Here is a 19,104-nt window from a genome sequence, read left to right on the forward strand (position 1 = left end):
ACGTCAGGAAGTTACATCATGTTTTTTTGTGCATTAAACTTTATCAGCATGCATAACGCAAGTGTACCTAAAAAAAAAAAAAAAAAAGCAGAAAACACAGTAGGGCTGTGTGCCCACGATGCGATTTTTAAGCGTTTTTGCCGTGATTTTCGGCGCGAAAACGTTTAAAAATCTTGTACATGACGCCCCCCATGCATTCCTATGGCATTCCGCACATGCTGTGCTAATGCTGCGCTTTTTCCGCGGCGGAATCGCATCGCGGAAAAAATCGCAGCATGATCATTCTTTTGTGCGAAATCGCAAAGAATTGCCGCGATTCCGCACCCATAGGAATGCATGAGAATCGCTTACTTCCCGCATGTGGCTATGCCCACCATACCCCTGTAAAAAAAAGAATAAAAAATCGGGGTATATTTACCTTCCGGCGTCACACGCAGCCTTCCCGAGCCTCAGCGTTCCCAGCGATGCCTTGCGGCACGGTCCTGTGATGACGTAGTCTCGCGAGATCGCTACAGTAACGCGAGACCAACGTCATCACAGGTCTCGCAAGGCATCGCTGGGAACGCTGAGGCCTGGGAAGGCTGCGTGTGACGCCGGAAGGTAAATATACCCAGATTTTTTTTTTTATCATTTTTAACATTTTATCTTTTACTATTGATGCCGCATAGGCGGCCTCAATAGTAAAAAGCTGGTCACACTTGTCAAACACTATGTTTGACGAGTGTGACCAACCTGTCAATCACTTTCCAAGTGATGCATCAAATCGCTTGTAAAGTGCTTGAGAAAATCACGGTAAAATCGCAGTGAAATCGCTCGGAAAAAAACGCGCGATTTCTGGGAAGGAGTCCGGTTTTCATTGTGCGTTTTAAAACGCTACGTGGGCCCATAGCCTAAGACCTGCTTTTTCTAAGCAGCTTGTTTACTGTCAAGAAAGCAGGTTTTGCCTGCAGGAAAAAAAACAGCAAAATCACACACAGCCTTAAAGGGGCTTTCTACTCTCAGATTACAGTACCTGCCTGTCACCTCTCCTGACATAACTCTTATGTGGCTCCTCTGTTACGCCTCCTGAAAATGTATGAATGAATTGACACCTGTGTGTCCCTGCACTCTCAGGCACTGTAGGTTAGCACAGGACACAGGAGGATAACATGTCGCTGCTCCTAAGCCAATGCTTGTCTGCAGACAAGCCAGCAGGAGACTATAGTAGGTGCTGGGGTTGCAGATGCACCCAGATCCTGTATTTTAGGGCATCCAAAAGGTCACTTCTTCTCAAGTGAGAAGTGCAATGCTATCACCGACCCACGATAGTTGGCGGACCTTACTCCGCCGTGAGCCAGGCTTAGTCTTATCGCCAGCCTTATTTGCAGCGTCATTAATCTGTTCCTCCTTCTTTCCTGTAGCAAGATGTCAGTGAATTCACACACAAGCTGTTAGATTGGCTGGAAGACGCTTTCCAGATAAAAGCAGAGGAAGAAAGGTGAGCTCTTACTACATATGGGAATGCATGAAGCCCCGATCCGGGTCATACGTTTTCATTCCAAAATGCAACAGATTATTGTCATTATAACGTTACATGATGAAAAGGAAAACGAACGTCAGAAACCTGGAAAATCATCAGCCAAGCGACAAGGCTGTGACCCCATACAACCTCTTCAAGGGTCTCTCACTTGGGACAACCTTTTTATTTTTTCTTCTTAGAGGGGCCCTGTGACAATAAGCTGTTCACACTGTGTCCTGTTGAGAGCCCAAGCGATTAGCTGTAATTTGTGGGAATTTGGGAAACATATTATGTCCTCACTTTCGAAACAGCACCTCCACAGGGGAAACTAAGCATTACACATCGCCCATTCACTAATGGTTTGTCTGTGAAATACGGGACAAGTCCTAATGTGGGCGAGTCGCTGTTTGGGTCCCCTCTTCATTCTAATGTATTAAACTGAGACGAAAACATTGGTAAAGTGTGTGATTTCAGGCTAGTGCGTGTTTTGTGAGTGACCGGATGTAGACCCCTTTGAGCACTGCTGTTACTGGTTGGCCCATACAGATGAGTAGTACTTTCCTCAGAGACTTCGGTTTCTGGACACCGGATACATAACTCTGAGAAGTGGCAAATAGCGTGAACCCCCTCCTATGTGTGATCTACATGTATCGTAGATTACACGTCGGGTGCATGGAGCGGGCTCAGGAGCGGAGCCTGCCCCAGTCTGCAAGTTATACAGCTGACGCCTGCCTCTAATAGCAGTGATCAGCACCAGCTCCAGACACTGCTGTCTGATCAATGGATTAACCTCAATCTCTGAAGGTGACATTTAAGTGGTGCAAATTGTAGCCTGACCCTTACGGCATCCATCGCTTCAGCACTCCCATAAGGTCCAGCTTGAGCCTTTGCTTCTTAGGAGATCGTTTCTTCTTTATATTGCACTACTTTAAGTATTGCAGTATAAAGAACAAGGGAGAACAGGATAATGATCACAGGTTCAATTTCCCTAAAGAGACATTAAAGTAAAAATTAAGAAAAAAAAAAGTCTGTGTAAAAATAAGAGGAAAATGTAAAAGTTTAAACCCCTCTTTTCCTAGTTCATAAATTATTTTTTTTTATTTGGTATCTCACATGCGTAAAAGTCTAGTCTATAAAAAAATCTAAAATGAATGTTGTATGCTGTAAAACGTAAAACGTGAAAAAAAGGCAATGAAAATTGGATGTTTGCCAAATGGTACCACTAGACACAAGATCTCACCATGCAAAAAAGTAAGTCCTCGCAGCGCTCCATACAGTACCACGATCACTTTAGTGTTCATCCCTCTGCCGTCCCCGCGGCAGCAGATGTGATCCCTCGCCCTGTCAGTATGGTGACCGGTACATTCCCCTCCTATGTGGTTACCAATGATTATTCGCAGCCGGCTATCACTTTTGCTCCTGTAATTCGCTTTTTCACTGTTTGATAATTCAGTCGAGGTCCCTGTTCCTGCCCTTGGGCTGTGAACATTTCCTGACCATTGAGGAGCCAAGTGACACACCATTACACTGGCGGCTAGAGGGACAATTTAGCAGCCATGACACATCACAGCCTTCATCTGCCCTTCAAGGACATCCTTTCCCTGAACTTTGTTATTAGTGGTTACCTTGCAGTAATAATAAACTCTAGGACGATGGCTGCATCCAGCTGATTTTCTAATAATTTTTCCAATGGGTGCCGCTTTACAGAAATCCTAGATTGTGCTCGTCTCTCTGTTAGGGGTCCACCACAGACTCTTCCCTCCGCAGGCTGGAAACGCTGCGCAGAACATTGTTTCCTCCTCCTGACCTGTTATGTGGATAGGCTCGTCATGCTGAGTGCAGATCTTCGGGGGGTTACACCCTAATCACAATGCAAAAAATTGATAAAATTCCTTTTATCCTGCTCATGTTCAGATAAAGAGGTTATCAAGTGCCTGTGGCTCCTCATGTGCATGCCTCCCGCTAGCTGTCATGCACTTGTCATATTCTAATTAATTAGACATGGTGCACCCATGTCAGTAGGGCTGACATCTCCTCTGGTGGAAATGATGGACCCCATTGTGAGACCCTCCAGACGACGTATTGTAAGTAGATCTTATCATGGAGCTGATGTCTGTGGGCGGACTGTAGCTGGAAGCGCAACGTGGGCGACCTATTTGTGTTGTGCTTAATAATTCTTGGCTTACTTGTAAGAGTCTCCTATGATAATATGAAGGAATATAAACAAGTGGACAATCCATATGTATAAATTATGGATTTTTACATTTTATTTTTTGTTGTCAGAGATGGAGAAAAGCCAAAGAACCCAATGGTGGAGCTGTTTTACGGTCATTTCCTGGCAGTGGGCGTGCATGAAGGTTGGTGTATTTCTCTTTCTTACTTAAAATTAATTCCACATCATTTTACAGATATAATCATCGCTGTCCCCATTGGGGCTCATAATATAATTTCCAATATGTCTTTTGAGTTTGGAGTGTGGGAGGAAACTGGAGAACCCAGAGGAAACACAGAACATATAAACTGTTTGTTGTCCTTGTTGAGATTTGAACCCAGGACCCCAGCGCTGCAAAGCAACAGTACTAAGGCTGGTTTCACACTTGAGTTTTTTTGCGCTGCATTTTTGCGCATAAATGCGCATGCGTTTTTTTTCCTATACTTAACATGGGTGCGCATAGTCATGCATTTGTACGTGGTTGTATGCGCATGCGTTTTTTTGTAGTGTGCGCCCGGGCGCACAAAATTCATCCTGTTGCATTTTTTGTGCGCCCAACCTGTGTCAAAAAAACGCATGCGCACAAAATTCACCCAAAAACACATTATAGTCTATGGGTGCGTTTACGTGCGCATGGTTATGCGCACGTCAGAGCAAAAAAAAAAAAACCGCATGCTTTTTTTGTAAAAACCATGTGCAAAAAACAAGAAAACGCATGATGCGTTTTCTATGCGTGTTTGCACTGCACACGCAGCGCAAAAAACCGCAAGTGTGAAAGTAGCCTAACTACTGAGCCACTGTGCAGTGTGTGCCACTGAGCCATCACGGTTGCACTGTATTGAACACTATTACATATTGTTATTCTTTGCAGGGCTCTCCACAAAGATCTAAATCTTTACCATATAACAGTTTGTAAGAAAGGGTTTCTCCAGGATTATTTCCTGGGACAACCCCTATTCCAAATATGTTGTTGGGGGCGACAAGGTTGTGTATTTTAATTTCTAAGGGTGCATTCACACATCTGTGTGAAATATCAGAGTGCTGTCCGTTTTTCTTTTGTTTATCGGACACCACTCGGACCTATAGTTTCACAGATCCATTCACACATCCATGAAATTCCTGGATCCAACATTAAGATCCATGAAATTCAGAGCATGTGCTGTTGGGATCTAATGTTGAAAGTGTTGTCCGGTCTAAACTGAAAAGTCTGCCGGACTCTCTCTGCCGGACTCTCTCTGCCGGACTCTCTCTGCCGGACTCTCTCTGCCGGACTCTCTCTGCCGGACTCTCTCTGCCGGACTCTCTCTGCCGGACTCTCTGCCATGTCCTCAGCTCACGCATTGTAATAAATTCCTGCAAAAAAAAACCCATGTGGATAATCCCCTAGTTAATTGCATCTGTGCCCTGAACGCGCAGATTCAATGGCGTGCTTATAAAGGAGGTATGATATTTTCCAGGTTGATGTGTCTTGTCTCTGACGTCTGATTGTTTCTCGCCAAGGAAAGAAATTTGAAAACACGGAGATGTTTGGGCAGTACCCTCTCCAGGTGAACGGCTTTAAAGACTTACACGAGTGCCTGGAGGCTGCGATGATCGAGGGAGAAATTGAGTCATTGCATTCAGAGAACTGCAGCAAGTCTGGTCAGGAGGTGAGCGCACAATAATACAGTGATACATTGTTTCCGTGTTATGTAGGTGTGAGTAATATGAACCATACAGCATGTAATATAGTGTGCCAGAAGTCACATTTAAAGGGCTCGTTCACTAGTGGACCGCCACTTCTTAAATGCTAAAATGGCCTTAATAAGATGATCTGTCTGATGGAAGTGTAAAGGCTGCAGACGATCAGCAGCCGCAGATTGGCTGCAGCACGCATGTGATATCAGTGTCACGTAACCACCAAGAGAAACAGCACCAATGTCGCTGACATGGAAGGTGGATACGTGTTATTTATTTTTTGTATGTAGAAGGCACATGTATTAGGAAAGTGCATTAACGTAAAGGATTGTCATCAATCAGGTCAATCATCTGCTAGTGGCGGAAAGAGGCTACCAAAAACCCCTCTAAATGGACTTGGCCTGTCTGCATTACATGGCTTCATCGGTCCCAATGTAAACAGTGTAATGCTTCATTTCACCTGTAGGGATGCTGCAGGGCTAACCACCTCCTGAAATCCAAAGATTTAAATTTGGCTTCTGCCGGTGGCAACTTTAAGTGTAGTAAGATGGCAGCAATGGGGGCAATTGTTGGACCCAGCTGCAATGATGATGTATTAGCTCCGTCACGTGGGGGACGATAGGTGGAGTGAGCACTCTCCTCTTGGATACCTTGAATGCTGTTGATTGCGGCAGGTACTGAATGGCCAGAATCGCTGGTATCTGCAGTCCTGGGGTCTTGAAGCAGGGTGTCAGCAGTATTTCTCTATCGCTTCATTGGGGGACACAGGAACCTTTGGGTGTATGCTGCTGCCACTAGGAGGCTGACACTATGCAAAACTATGCAAATAAGAAAGTTAGCTCCTCCTCCGCAGTATACACCCCACCGACTGGCGTTCAATTACTCAGTTTAGCTTAATGTCAGTAGGAGGTGGACACAGGTCTTTCATTAGACCCTTATCTACCTCAGTGTGCGTTGTTTCTTTACAGGTTCCGGAGGGATACAGAGTGAAGAGTCACATCTGTACTCCCACAAAGAGACTGCGTACGGCGTGTACTGCCACCCCGTATCCTCATATGTCTACCGGCCAGGAACACGTATGCGTGTTTGCCTTCTGTCTCTCACCCACTCGCCTACCAGAGCCTGTTGGTGGATGGAGACACGGTCTGCAACTGGAAACTGGGTAAGTCAGGACTGCAGGAGCTACGTATCAGCCGGCTGAACCCCTCTCTACTTCCCATGATAGTAATCCCCCTGGGCGGTGGGGAACGGGCAAGCTTCCTTAAGTGGCATTACCTGTATTTAGCGTTCTCAGCGCCAGCGCCGCGAAACTGCGGTTCTCTTTAGACCTCCGCGCCGCCCCGCGCTCTCCGGCGGCCGCCATTTCTAATCCAGGCCCCGGCTTCAGTTTGGGCCTAGTTCTGAGGCGAGGCCACGCCCCCGTTTTCAGGCGGGCTTTTTCTTCTGAGGAACAGTCCCGCCCGCCGCGTCTCTGAGGGCTAGAGGCGTCGCAGGGGCCCGCCCACTCCTCCCAGTATAGGAGGGAGTGTAGTTTTCTTATGCTCCTGACAGAGCGGTTAGCTCCGCCCCCTCTCTGGTGAGCTGATTCCCGCCCACAGCATTCAGGAGCGCGTTTTTACCTCACAGTTTTACTTCAGCCTGTGAGCTGCTCGTCTCCGCTTCAGCGTGCTGTGTACACAGGTTCCGTGAGTAGCTCTGTGCTGCAGACTGACACCCTCCTCAGCTCTCCGTCCCCTAACCGTCTGGCACTGTTAGTGGGTTAGCTCATAATGTCTAATTCTAAACCAATTCGCTCTGCTTCTTCCTCTGTGGTAGTCAGTCATTTTGCATGTTCTTCTTGCAAACGCAAGTTTCCATCAGGTCAGTCCTCTCCCCTCTATCAGGACTGCAGCAAGCCTACTGAACCCACCGCCCAGGAGCCCCCGGATGTCCCTAGTGAGGTTGAGGCCCCTATCCCAGGGTGGGCTTCCTCTCTGTCTCAATCTGTGGCGGATCTCACCAAGGTGTCCCAGACCTTGGTGTCCGTACTGGATAAGTTGCCACTACAGACTTCTGCAGGACCCAGCAGGTCACAGGATGCTCCGGTCGAGCCTGTTAGGGTATGTGCACACGTTGCAGAAAATTTCTGCACAAAAACCTGAATCCCTTCCCAGAAACCGCATCTATTTTTCCGCGGCGTTTTTTGCGCGGTTTGATGCGTTTTTGATGCGTTTTTTACCGCAGCGGTTTCTAAAAGCATGGGAGAAGCCTAAACCGCGGAAAAAAACTCAAAATTAATGTGCATGCTGCGTTTTTACCGCGATGCGTTTTTTTCGCGGTAAAAAACGCATCAATGTGCACAGAAAGTGCAAAATGCATAGAAATGACTGTGCAGCTTATTTTTAGCAGTTTTATAGCGGTTTTATAGTGAAAACCGCGGTAAAAACCGCTAAAAAAACGCTGTGTGTGAACACAGCCTTAATATTAGCCGCAAAAGAGCCAGACGGGAGCACTGGTCCGGTTCCTCTTCCCGTTCCGCATCGCCCCATAGTCCGTCCAAACAGCCTCCCTTATCAAGATCTTCCTCCCCTGAGCCAGGCGAGACTTTCTCGGATGGACCCTCCGAGGATGTTTTGGAGCTGGACTCGTACCAAATCACTGATATGAGGGATATAGTTCAGAGCCTCACTGCAGCGATTAACCAGTCCTTCAATATCAAAGATTCTCCTGCGGAACCCGCGGACCAGGAGGTTTCTTTCAGACGGTCGAAACCACATTCCAAGGTCTTCGCTCATCATTCATAGTTCCAGAAAATTCTTTCCAGAGAGAGAGAAAATCCGACCAGGAGTTTTCAAAGAGGAAAAAGCCTTGGGGTGTTATATCCTTTCTCGCCGGAACTCATTGCAGACTGGTCAGCTTCACCGACCATGGACCCTCCGGATTCAAGACTGTCTAACAGCACGGTCCTTCCGATTTCTGGGGGAGCATCTCTAGCAGACACTAATGACAGAGTCATAGAATCTTTTGCTAAGTCAGCCTTCGAAGCGGCGTCTTCTGTTCTAAGCCCGGCTTCGCTTCTACTTGGGCTTCTAAGGCCATAGCGAAATGGGCTAAGGACCTCTGCCAAGGCATTTTGGCTGGAGACCTGCCCCACGCAGCTGGCGGATCTCGCCGACCAAATTTCGCATGCAGGCGAATATTTGGTCTCGGCCTCCCTGGATGCTGCATCCTGCACAGCTCAGGCATCAAGCAACTTGGTGGCTATTAGGCGCACAGTTTGGCTTAAGGCTTGGCAAGCGGACTTATCGTCAAAAAGTCTCTCACCAGTTTACCGTTTCAGGGATCGCGTCTTTTCGGCGATAGGCTGGACCAGATCATTAAGGATGCCACTGGGGGCACAAGCTCCCTTCTTCCCCAGTCTAAATCTCGTCAGCCTCCTCCGAAACGTCAGTTTCGACCCTTTCGGCCTTTTCGTCCCTTCACGACAGCAGATACGTCTTCCCACCAGCAGAGGCCTCAACCGCGCCAAGATAGGAAAAGTCTCCTTTAGGCCCACTCCTTCCTGGCGGTCTCATTCTTCCCAGGGTAGATCTACCAGACCTAGACCTGGAAGAGCTTCCTCTGCATGACTAGAATCAGAACACCGGAGCATACTCCCAGGTGGGCGGCCGTCTTCTTGCCTTCAGGGACGTATGGCTTGCCTCGGTGGAAGAATCTTGGGTCAGGGAAGTTGTATCTTCAGGATACAAAATAGAATTTGTTTCTCGTCCTCGGGATCGATTCTTCAAATCCCGAAAGACCCCGCCCAGGTTCCGGGTTTCTTTACAGCCATCGACTCTCTTCTGAAGTCGGGAGTGATTGTTCCAGTACCAGAAAAAGAGCGCTTCACAGGTTTCTATTCGAACCTGTTTGTAATGCCGAAAAAAGGAGGCACGGTTCGGCCCATTCTGGACTTAAAACTACTGAACATAAGGGTCCGTCTGTGACATTTCAGGATGGAGTCCCTTCGTTCAGTAATCGCTTCCATGGAGGCACAAGAATTCCTGTGCTCCATAGACATTCAAGTCGCCTATCTACATGTCCCAATCTTCCTGGGTCATCAAAAATTCCTGCGTTTCGCGATACATCAGGATCACTTTCAGTTTGTTGCCCTGCCTTTTGGGCTCGCCACCGCCCCCAGGGTTTTTACAAAAATCATGGCAGCGTTGATGGCCATTTTGAGGTTCAGAGGTCTCGTGCTCTTCCCGTACCTTGACGACATCCTCATCAAAGCTCCATCCTTGCCCCAGACTCTCGAAAGTCTGACCATTGTCTGCGACACTCTTGCTCGATTCGGGTGGATCATCAATACAAAGTCCTGCCTTGTTCCAACACAACGCCTTGTGTTTCTAGGCATACTTTTCGACACTCGTCAGGCAAAGGTCTTCCTTCCCGACGACAAGAGAGTAACTCTTTGGCGGGATGTTCGTTTGCTTCATTTCCTTCCGATCAGCCATGAGAGTTCTAGGGAGGATGGTTGCAATTTCGGAGGCGATTCCCTTCGCCCAATTCCACTCAAGACCACTTCAGCGGGCCATTCTGTCGCAGTGGAACAAGTCTGTCTCCTCACTGGATCTTCCAATTCGACTCTCATTTCAGGTCAAGCTGTCCCTCAATTGGTGGCTAACATCTCCTCTTATCGCCCAGGGCCGATCGTTCCTTCTGGTACATTGGCAAGGGGTGACGACAGACGCCAGTCTTCTGGGCTGGGGCGCAGTGTTTCGCCATCTCACAGTACAGGGCCGTTGGTCAATGCAGGGAGTGACTCTTCCGATCAACGTCCTAGAGATACGGGCTATTTTCCTGTCCCTAATTCATTGGGACAAGCTGCTCAAAGGTCTGCCAATCCGGATTCAGACGGACAATGACACAGCGGTGGCATATATCAACCACCAGGGAGCCAGATGGCCGAGGTATCCAAGATACTTCATTGGGCAGAAATGTCAGTCCCAGCGATATCCGCCGTACACATTCCGGGTGTGGAAACCGAGGCCGCCGATTTTCTCAGCCGCAAAGGCCTCGTGGCAGGGGAATGGTCCCTGCATCAGAAAGTCTTCCAACAGATTTGCCTTCATTGGGGTACTCCGGACGTGGATCTAATGGCGTCCCGTCTGAACAAGAAAGTTCCATGGTTCGTATCCAGGGCCCGCGATCCTCTCGCGGTGGGCGCCGATGCTCTGACCATTCCTTGGTCACATTTCGCTCTCCCCTATCTGTTTCCTCCTCTTCCTCTTCTTCCCAAGCTGTTGAAGATCAAGGCAGAAGGGGTACCAGTCATCCTCATTGTGCCGGATTGGCCCAGAAGGTCTTGGTTTGTGGACATTGTTCATCAACCTTCTCGCGGACGCTCCTTGGACACTTCCAGCCAGACCAGATCTGCTGTCTCAGGGTCCGATTTACCACCCCAATTCTCGGTCGCTCAATTTGGCGGCGTGGCCATTGAGACCGCGGTACTGAAAAAGTCAGGGTTTTCAGATAGGGTAATTCACACAATGATCCGGGCTAGGAAGCCTTCGTCTTCCAAAATATACTATAGAACGTGGAAAGCCTATTTTCGTTGGTGCGAGTCCAATCGCGTTCCGCCAATGTCTTTCTCGCTCCCTTCTATTCTAGCATTCCTCCAGGTAGGCCTGGACAGGGGTCTGGCCCTAAAGCTGGAGTCACACATAGCGACTTACCAGCGATCCCGACAACGATATCAACGTTGGATCCCTGGGATCTCAATTTAGTCCTAATGTAGAGGCTCTACAAGGTTCCCCCTTTTAGCCTCTCAAGGAGGTTTCTCTATCTCTTCTCTCTTGGAAAGTGGCCTTTCTAGTGGCCATTACTTCCATCCGACGTGTCTCGGAGTTGGCAGCTCTTTCTTGTCAACCTCCTTTTTTAGTGATTCACCAAGATAAAGTTGTTCTACGGCCTCCGCTGTCCTTTCTTCCCAAGGTGGTATCTGCTTTCCACTTGAATGAAGACATCGTTCTACCTTCTTTCTGCCCGGCTCCAGTTCATCCGTGGGAACGCTCCTTGAACAGACTGGACCTGGTCAGGGCGACGAAGGTCTACTTGGCTAGAACCGATGCGTTCTGGAAGACAGACTCTCTTTTCGTCATCCCAGATGGGGCTCGAAAAGGCTTGTCTGCCTCCAAGGTGGCTATTGCGCGCTGGATCAGATCGGCTATCTTAGAGGCTTACCGGATAAAGAACAGAGTGCCCCCCTTCTGGGATTAAGGCTCACTCCACTCGGGCAGTGGGCGCATCCTGGGCGGTGCACCACAGGGTTTCTGCGATGCAGCTTTATAGAGCTGCAACCTGGTCCTCTGTTCACACTTTTGTAAAATTTTACAAGGTCCACACCTACGCTTCGGCGGATGCCAGCCTAGGAAGAAGGATCTTGCAGGCGGCGGTGGTGAGTCCGCTGACCTGATGGAAGTTTGTTTCCCACCCCAGGGACTGCTTTGGGACGTCCCATGGTTCCTGTGTCCCCCAATGAAGCGATAGAGAAAGCAGGATTTTTAGTTGCTTACCGTAAAATCTGTTTCTCGGAGCCTTCATTGGGGGACACAGCACCCTCCCATGTTTTCAACTTCTGTGCTTTGTTCTATGTAATATAGTTCTAGTTGAATTGTTGGTTTACTTTATAATCTATTGCTTCTCCTACTGCTTTCTCACTAACTGAGTAATTGAGCGCCAGTCGGTGGGGTGTATACTGCGGAGGAGAAGCTAACTTTCTTATTTGCATAGTGTCAGCCTCCTTGTGGCAGCAGCATACACCCCATGGTTCCTGTGTCCCCCAATGAAGGCTCCGAGATGCAGATTTTACGGTAAGCAACTAAAAATCCTGTTTTTACTGCTGACTCCCATCGTGGATTGCACAGGCTCAACGCTGGCCAGAACTGTGTAGCAGATTGCGGTAAATGACCTATTATCTGGTCCTACAGCTACATCAATAAGTTTATCATCTTGAATAAGTAGAGTTCCTATATGTTTATTTTTTTATATTTGAGGCCAAAAACCCAATTTTTCTAATATAAAGTGGAATTTTTGTTTAAAGCAACAGTAAACCTTGGATAATAAAAGTAAACTGAAGCCCTTACTTGTAGTTTTTAAAGAACCTTGCAGAGGTTTTTGAACAGGTTATGTGCCCCTATAGCAAACAGTAAGGGAGGGCTCCTTCTGTAGCCAGCTACCTTACAGCCAAGATAGGCCTGATATGTGTGGCTAATTTCACAGAACAGTCGTGCTGTAATATGAAACTTAATGTTAACAAATGTCATATTACAGACTGCATACTTTATTGTGATAAACTATGTCAACATGGCTGTATAATTCTTTCTTGAAAGTTTAACTTGAACTCAGCCCACCGAGCCTGATTGACAACTCCAAGTGTCCCTCCTCTCTGCTGAGTTCTCTTATTGCTCAGTACAAGCTGCATCTATAGAAACAATGTTTCAGATCCGTTCTCACACGCATAAGACACGCTTGTGTCGGAGGCTTCTCCAGGGACCACCATCTCATATTTCGTCATATTTGATGAGGAAAAATGCAGCGCTTTTTACGTCAAAACAGATGTGAAGAGAGCCTGCATCATGGGATCAGAGAAACCACGTTAACATGGTTGTGATGCTGTTGCGTCCGTCATAGGACGGTCCCAGCCATGTCATCGTTTCTATTAGGATGCTTTTGTCATTCCTCCTGCTGCAGTATTGTGTCAGTGTACAGAAAAAATTGCACAGTAAAGCCGATCAGAACTATTTGTTACGGATCATTCCACCTCCATAATGTCAATCAGTGATGACTCCAGTTGGGACAGAGCTGCTAACACTCTGCATTCTAGTAGAAGTCCATGTAGTTGTGAGATCTCCATAGACTGATTATTTGATTGGGTTCTTCGTCTCCCATCTTCTCTGTCCCTCATGGCTCGCTCTTTCTTTCTCTGCCCTTCAGCACTGGTTTACAGAGCTCCCGCCCGTCCTGACGTTTGAACTTTCCAGGTTTGAGTTTAATCAAACTTTAGGAAGACCGGAGAAGATCCACAACAAGCTGGAGTTCCCTCAGTGTTTGTATATGGACAGGTATGTAAGCGCTGCCGTCATGTCGCTGCTCTGACTTCATACACTGTCTTTTCTTACGGTGCATTTCCACTGTCCGATAATCTGTAATGAACGCTCCTCTATCCCCCGATAGCATGGCTAAACAGGCTTCCAATTACACATTGTAGTAACAAGATGCTCCTTTATTTGGTGAAATGGTTTATAAGCTTACTTTACCATTTCTGCACCACCCATAGACTTTAAATATGTAGGCGGTCCGGCTTCTACTCTGCTGTGAGTCCCCATAGAGAAAGCTGAGTTTATTCACGTTTGTGCTTTCTCCATCGGTGTATGTACAGTGACACAGTAAAACAAAGTGCTGGCATCGCCTCTTCCCCTATACATAAGTCATGTGATCACTTTGTATAAAGAGGGATCAGGAGCTGCTGGGACATGAGAGCCAGGAGGCAGCATTCCCCCTGCAACTGGGGATAATATACCAGCCTTAGTTACAAGGGAAATAAGAGGCAAATTTGGAGTCCTCACTCAACCAGTGGAAGCAACTCTCTGGATCAAAACTACCTTCAAGGTGCAAATAAAGATATTGATATGCCATCCCCCCCCAGCAAGTAATCTTTTTATTGTTCTTTTTATGACCTTATTGGTGGGGCACAATATGTGAAATATGACAATAATATTACAATTTTAAATATGTTTTAGTGGTCCCTTGTGGTCATAAAAAAAGTGAAAAACAGACGTATTTCCATTATTTCTTTATCGCCTTATTGGGGGACACAGAATACCATGGGTGTATGCTGCTGCTGCTAGGAGGCTGACACTATGCAAAAACAAGAAAATTAGCTCCTCCCCGGCAGTATACACCCACCGACAGGCACCAAGCACCTCAGTTTTGTGCTTAGTGTCTGTAGGAGGCGGACCGGGATCTCCCCAGATCCGCAGTTATTAATCCAATTTTTCCTTTCAGGGTTTAGTTTTAACTTTTTAATCCTTTCTTCTTTTATCTTTTAGGTTTTTTTTCCGTTGGGAAACAGGGTATACTTATCACCCTGATTTCCTATATCATGCGGCTGAGCGAGCAGTGTGGTGTCACCCACATCGCAACTCTCAGTACCGCAGGCAGGACTTTTCCCTATCACCTTCCGGTGATAAGGGTTGTGGACAGGTGGCTGGTCCTTGCCGAATCCCCCTCCTCACCCCTCTCTCGGGACAGGGCTGAGAGGAAGACGGCGATTGCAGGTGGTTCAAGCCGTCTTCTGCAGGATGCGGGTACAGAAGACTCCCTTCCCCCCAGCGGCCTGCCGTTTCCCCGTGGGCCCCTGTGGTCATCCTCTTCAGGGACGTCAGGTAAGTGCCTGTACGTTCCCTCCGGCCCCGCATAGGCTTCAGTGCATGGGAGAAGTTGGACCTTGGGATTACAGGTCCACAGTTTTTGAATCTCCCGCCCTTTCTGCCTGCCGCGCGCTCACACAGCTGTTTGCGTCCCTTCCGTTCCCCTCTTCTAGTCAGGGAGACTCTGCGGATCCCTTCACTCACCGCAGCAGCGTCGCAAGCAGGGGACTGCTGTCATATTGCTCCCTGAGCGCGGTATGTCGGGGTAGGCATGGGGTTGCGGCGCCGGCGCCGTCACTTTCACTTTCCCCTCAGCGAGGGGAATCTCTCTGCTCCCTCCTCCCTTCCTGAGCGCGCTCTTTTCAGCGCGCCCTTTCTAGCCCATCACAGGGCTTCTTTCTCTTTGAGATGCCAGCCTCCCCTCTCTGTCATGCCCTCTCCGTCGCTGCTAGCCAATCACGGCGCAGCCGCTAAGCTCCGCCCCCATCTTCCAGCACAAGGATTTCCTGGTTTTTCACTCCTTCCTGCGCTGCTTGGGGGACACTTCGGCGTTTCTTCTGCTGCTCGCACAGAATCTCGGTAGGCTCGGCTCTGGGACAGGGATTAGCTCTCCTCGGCAGTTATTCCCTAATTTCTGCAGGCCATTCAGTGCAGTTCACTTATGCCCAACCCTTCAGGGGATCTCTGCTTCAGGCCCACCGCTACCTATTACGCCTGTGCGCGCTGTAAAAAGAAGTGGGCATCGGGTCAGTCGTCCCCATTCTGCCCCCCCTGCAGTCCTTCCAATATGTCAGCATCTCAGGAACGCACAGAGTCCCGGGCGGAGGGCGCTCTTCCCTCCTCTCTCCCCCCGGAGTGGGCCGTTACAATGTCACAGTCTGTTTCTGACTTGACAAAAGTATCACAGTCGCTGGTCCAGGTCTTAGAACGATTACCTCAGCTATCCTCAGCCACCTCTGCCCCGACCACCTCTCGGGGTGAGTCGTCCGCACCTGACCGCGACCTTCAGAGAGACAGACAGGGAAGGACTTCTAGGAAGCGGGCTCTGTCCACTTCGTCTTCGAGCTCGCAGGGCCCTTCCGCTCCCAGGCCTCCTTCTCCTTCCTCGGATGACAGCCTTCAGTCAGGCGATGATTCTCATTCGGAAGCTAGCTCAGAGGAGAACAGTGTTTCTAAAACGCGGGACATGGTCGATAGTCTTATTGCAGCTATCTTCCAAACACTAAAACTTAAACGGGATGAGGCTCCAGCTCAGGAAAGCTCTGTTCTCCTTAGACGAGCCAGACCTCCGTCCCGAACCTTTCCCAATCACAACGATTTCGATACTACCTTATCCAAACACTGGGAGCGCCCTGAGCAACGTTTCTCAGGCCGCAAGTATTTGGACGTTCTGTACCCCTTTGACGCAGAACTGCTCTCAAAGTGGTCCAAGGCTCCAGTGGTAGATCCTCCAGTATCCCGGATAGCCTCTAAAACAGTGCTCTCTCTGCCAGACGGGGCATCGCTCAAAGATCCTACTGACAGGCAGATTGAATCTCTGGCTAAGTCTATCTTTGAGGCATCTGGCGCCTCTCTGCCCTATTTTCGCATCCGCCTGGGTGGCGAAGGTCATTTCCGCTTGGGCAAAAATTCTTCGCAGAGGCATCTTAGCGTCAGCTCCTCAAGACGAATTGGCAGATCTTGCAGATCAGATTAACCAGGCGGGATAATACCTTTTGGCCGCCTCCTTGGACGCGGCCGGCTGCGTAGCAAGGGCTAACAGCAACATAGTAGCTGTACGCCGAGTCCTTTGGCTAAAGTCATGGAATGCGGATACTACTTCGAAAAAGTCGCTTACCAATCTGCCATTCCATGGCTCTAGGCTCTTTGGAGCAAAGCTGGATCAGATAATTTCCGATGCCACTGGAGGTAAAAGTACTTCGCTTCCCCAGTCTCGACCAAAACGTCCCTTCAACAGAAGGGGGTTTCGACCATTCAGGCCCTTTCATCCCTTCTCTGCCACGGAGAGAGCCACTCAACAGGATCGGCCGCCTGCCACCAGGGAGCGGGATCAGAGGAAACCTTCCTACAAACCCGCTCCTCGCTGGAGATCTAGAGGATAATATTCCAGATCTGCAGGAGCCAATTCCAGCAGATTTTCGTCTAAGTGACGGGTCACCCCCACCTGGAATTTCTTCCAGGGTGGGCGGCAGACTTTCCTTTTTCGCGGATGCTTGGCTGTCCGTTGTAGACGACGCTTGGGTCAGAGAACTCGTCGCATCCGGTTACAAAATCGAATTTGCTTCACTCCCGAACAGGCGGTTTTTCCGGTCTCGGCCTCCGCGACAGCGGGCCCAGATTCCGGGTTTTCTGCAGGCCATTTCCTCCCTTCTTTCCGCCGGAGTCATTGTTCCCGTTCCCTCAGACGAACGGTTTTCCGGGTTCTACTCCAATCTCTTTGTAGTCCCGAAGAAAGACGGCTCTCTTCGTCCTATTCTGGACCTCAAATTGCTCAATCGCCACGTGAAGATTCTTCATTTCAGGATGGAGTCTCTTCGGTCGGTGATTGCTTCCATGGAGCCCGGGGAATTTCTCTGCTCGGTGGACATTCGGGATGCCTATCTGCACATTCCAATATGTGTGCAACATCAGAAGTATCTTCGATTTGCGTTTCAGGGAGACCACTTTCAGTTCACAGCTCTTCCTTTCGGCCTGGCTTCAGCGCCCCGGGTTTTCACGAAGGTGATGGCGACCGTCATGGCCATCCTTCGCTCCAGAGGGATCCTCATCATTCCTTATCTGGACGATCTTTTGATCAAGGGTTCGTCTCGCCAGGACTGTCTCCGGAGCCTTCAGATAACCCTGGACACTCTCAGCCGCCTAGGTTGGCTGGTCAACAAGGAGAAGTCCATTCTGATCCCCACCCAGCGTCTGACCTTTCTGGGTATGGAATTCGACACGGAGCTAGCCCGTGTTTTTCTTCCAAAGGAAAAGTTTACAACTCTGTCCAAGGGCATCAGAACTCTCAAGAGGCCTGCTCCCATTCCCATTCGGTTCTGCATGAAGGTCCTGGGGAAGATGGTGGCCTCCATGGAAGCAGTGCCCTTTGCGCAGTTTCACCTTCGCCCCCTCCAACTGTCTCTGCTTTCAGCCTGGGACAAGACCACGATGTCCTTGGACCGTCCTATTCGGCTTCCTCTCAGAGTGAGGCAGTCTCTCACTTGGTGGCTACGGCCAGCGTCAGTTCTCCAAGGGAGGTCCTTCCTTCCGCCTCAGTGGCAAATCATCACCACCGATGCGAGCCTTCTAGGATGGGGAGCCGTGTTCCATCAGAAAGCGGCCCAAGGCCGCTGGAAGCCACAGGAGTCTCTCCTTCCAATCAATCTTTTGGAGATCAGGGCAATTTTCCTGGCCCTTCTTCATTGGCAGCCCCTCCTCTCCGGCAAGCCGGTCCGTATTCAGTCGGACAACGCCACGGCCGTGGCGTACATAAACCATCAGGGGGGCACGCGCAGCAAACAAGTAATGTCAGAAGTGGCCAAGATATTACGCTGGGCAGAACGTTGCGTTCCGACAATCTCCGCCGTCCATATTCCGGGGGTGGAAAATTGGGCAGCCGACTTTCTGAGTCGCCAGGGCCTAGCGTCCGGCGAATGGTCCCTGCACCCCGCGGTTTTCTCTCAGATATGCGACCGTTGGGGCACCCCGGATGTCGATCTCATGGCATCTCGGATGAACCACAAGGTGCCGCAGTTCGTAGCCAGGTCCAGGGACCCTCTAGCCGTCGCATGCGACGCACTGGTGACTCCGTGGTCCCAGTTTCAACTTCCGTATCTGTTCCCGCCTCTGGCATTGATCCCTCGGGTGGTCAAAAAGATAAAATCGGAAGGCGTACCAGTGATTCTAGTCGCTCCAGATTGGCCAAGACGGCCTTGGTACGCGGAACTGGTCAACATGCTCGCGGACGTTCCCTGGAGGCTTCCGGACCGTCCAGACCTTCTCTCGCAAGGCCCCCTTTACCACGAGAATTCTCAGTCTTTGAGTTTGACGGCATGGCCGTTGAGACCGCAATTCTGAAGGAATCAGGTCTGTCCAGTCAGGTTATTCAAACTATGATCAGAGCCAGGAAACCAGCCTCTTCCCGCATTTACTATAGGTACTGGAAGGCTTTTTTCCGTTGGTGCGATGATAGAAAAGTCTTCCCAATGTCTTTTTCTATCCCGTCTATCCTGGGGTTTCTTCAGGCTGGGTTAGACGCGGGTCTGTCCCTCAGTACGCTCAAGGGCCAGGTTTCCGCTCTCTCTATCCTCTTCCAAAGAGAGCTAGCTTCTCTACCACAGGTCAAG

General features: G+C 49.3%; 1 protein-coding gene across 2 annotated transcripts in view; it reads left to right on the forward strand.

Annotated features, from left to right (window-relative positions):
• Nucleotides 1–19,104, forward strand: part of USP25 (ubiquitin specific peptidase 25) — a 146,383-nt gene that overhangs the window by 67,381 nt on the left and 59,898 nt on the right. For both annotated transcript variants that reach the window (XM_073584479.1, XM_073584480.1), the window contains exons 8-11: nucleotides 1,401–1,477; nucleotides 3,782–3,855; nucleotides 5,211–5,359; nucleotides 13,344–13,471. In XM_073584479.1, the coding sequence (XP_073440580.1) occupies nucleotides 1,401–1,477; nucleotides 3,782–3,855; nucleotides 5,211–5,359; nucleotides 13,344–13,471 (428 nt within the window). The remainder of the gene's footprint in view (nucleotides 1–1,400; nucleotides 1,478–3,781; nucleotides 3,856–5,210; nucleotides 5,360–13,343; nucleotides 13,472–19,104) is intronic.

This window comes from Dendrobates tinctorius, unplaced genomic scaffold, assembly GCF_039654945.1.
Source record: "Dendrobates tinctorius isolate UK_male_01 unplaced genomic scaffold, ASM3965494v1 ptg000084l, whole genome shotgun sequence".
Lineage (NCBI taxonomy): Eukaryota > Metazoa > Chordata > Amphibia > Anura > Dendrobatidae > Dendrobates > Dendrobates tinctorius.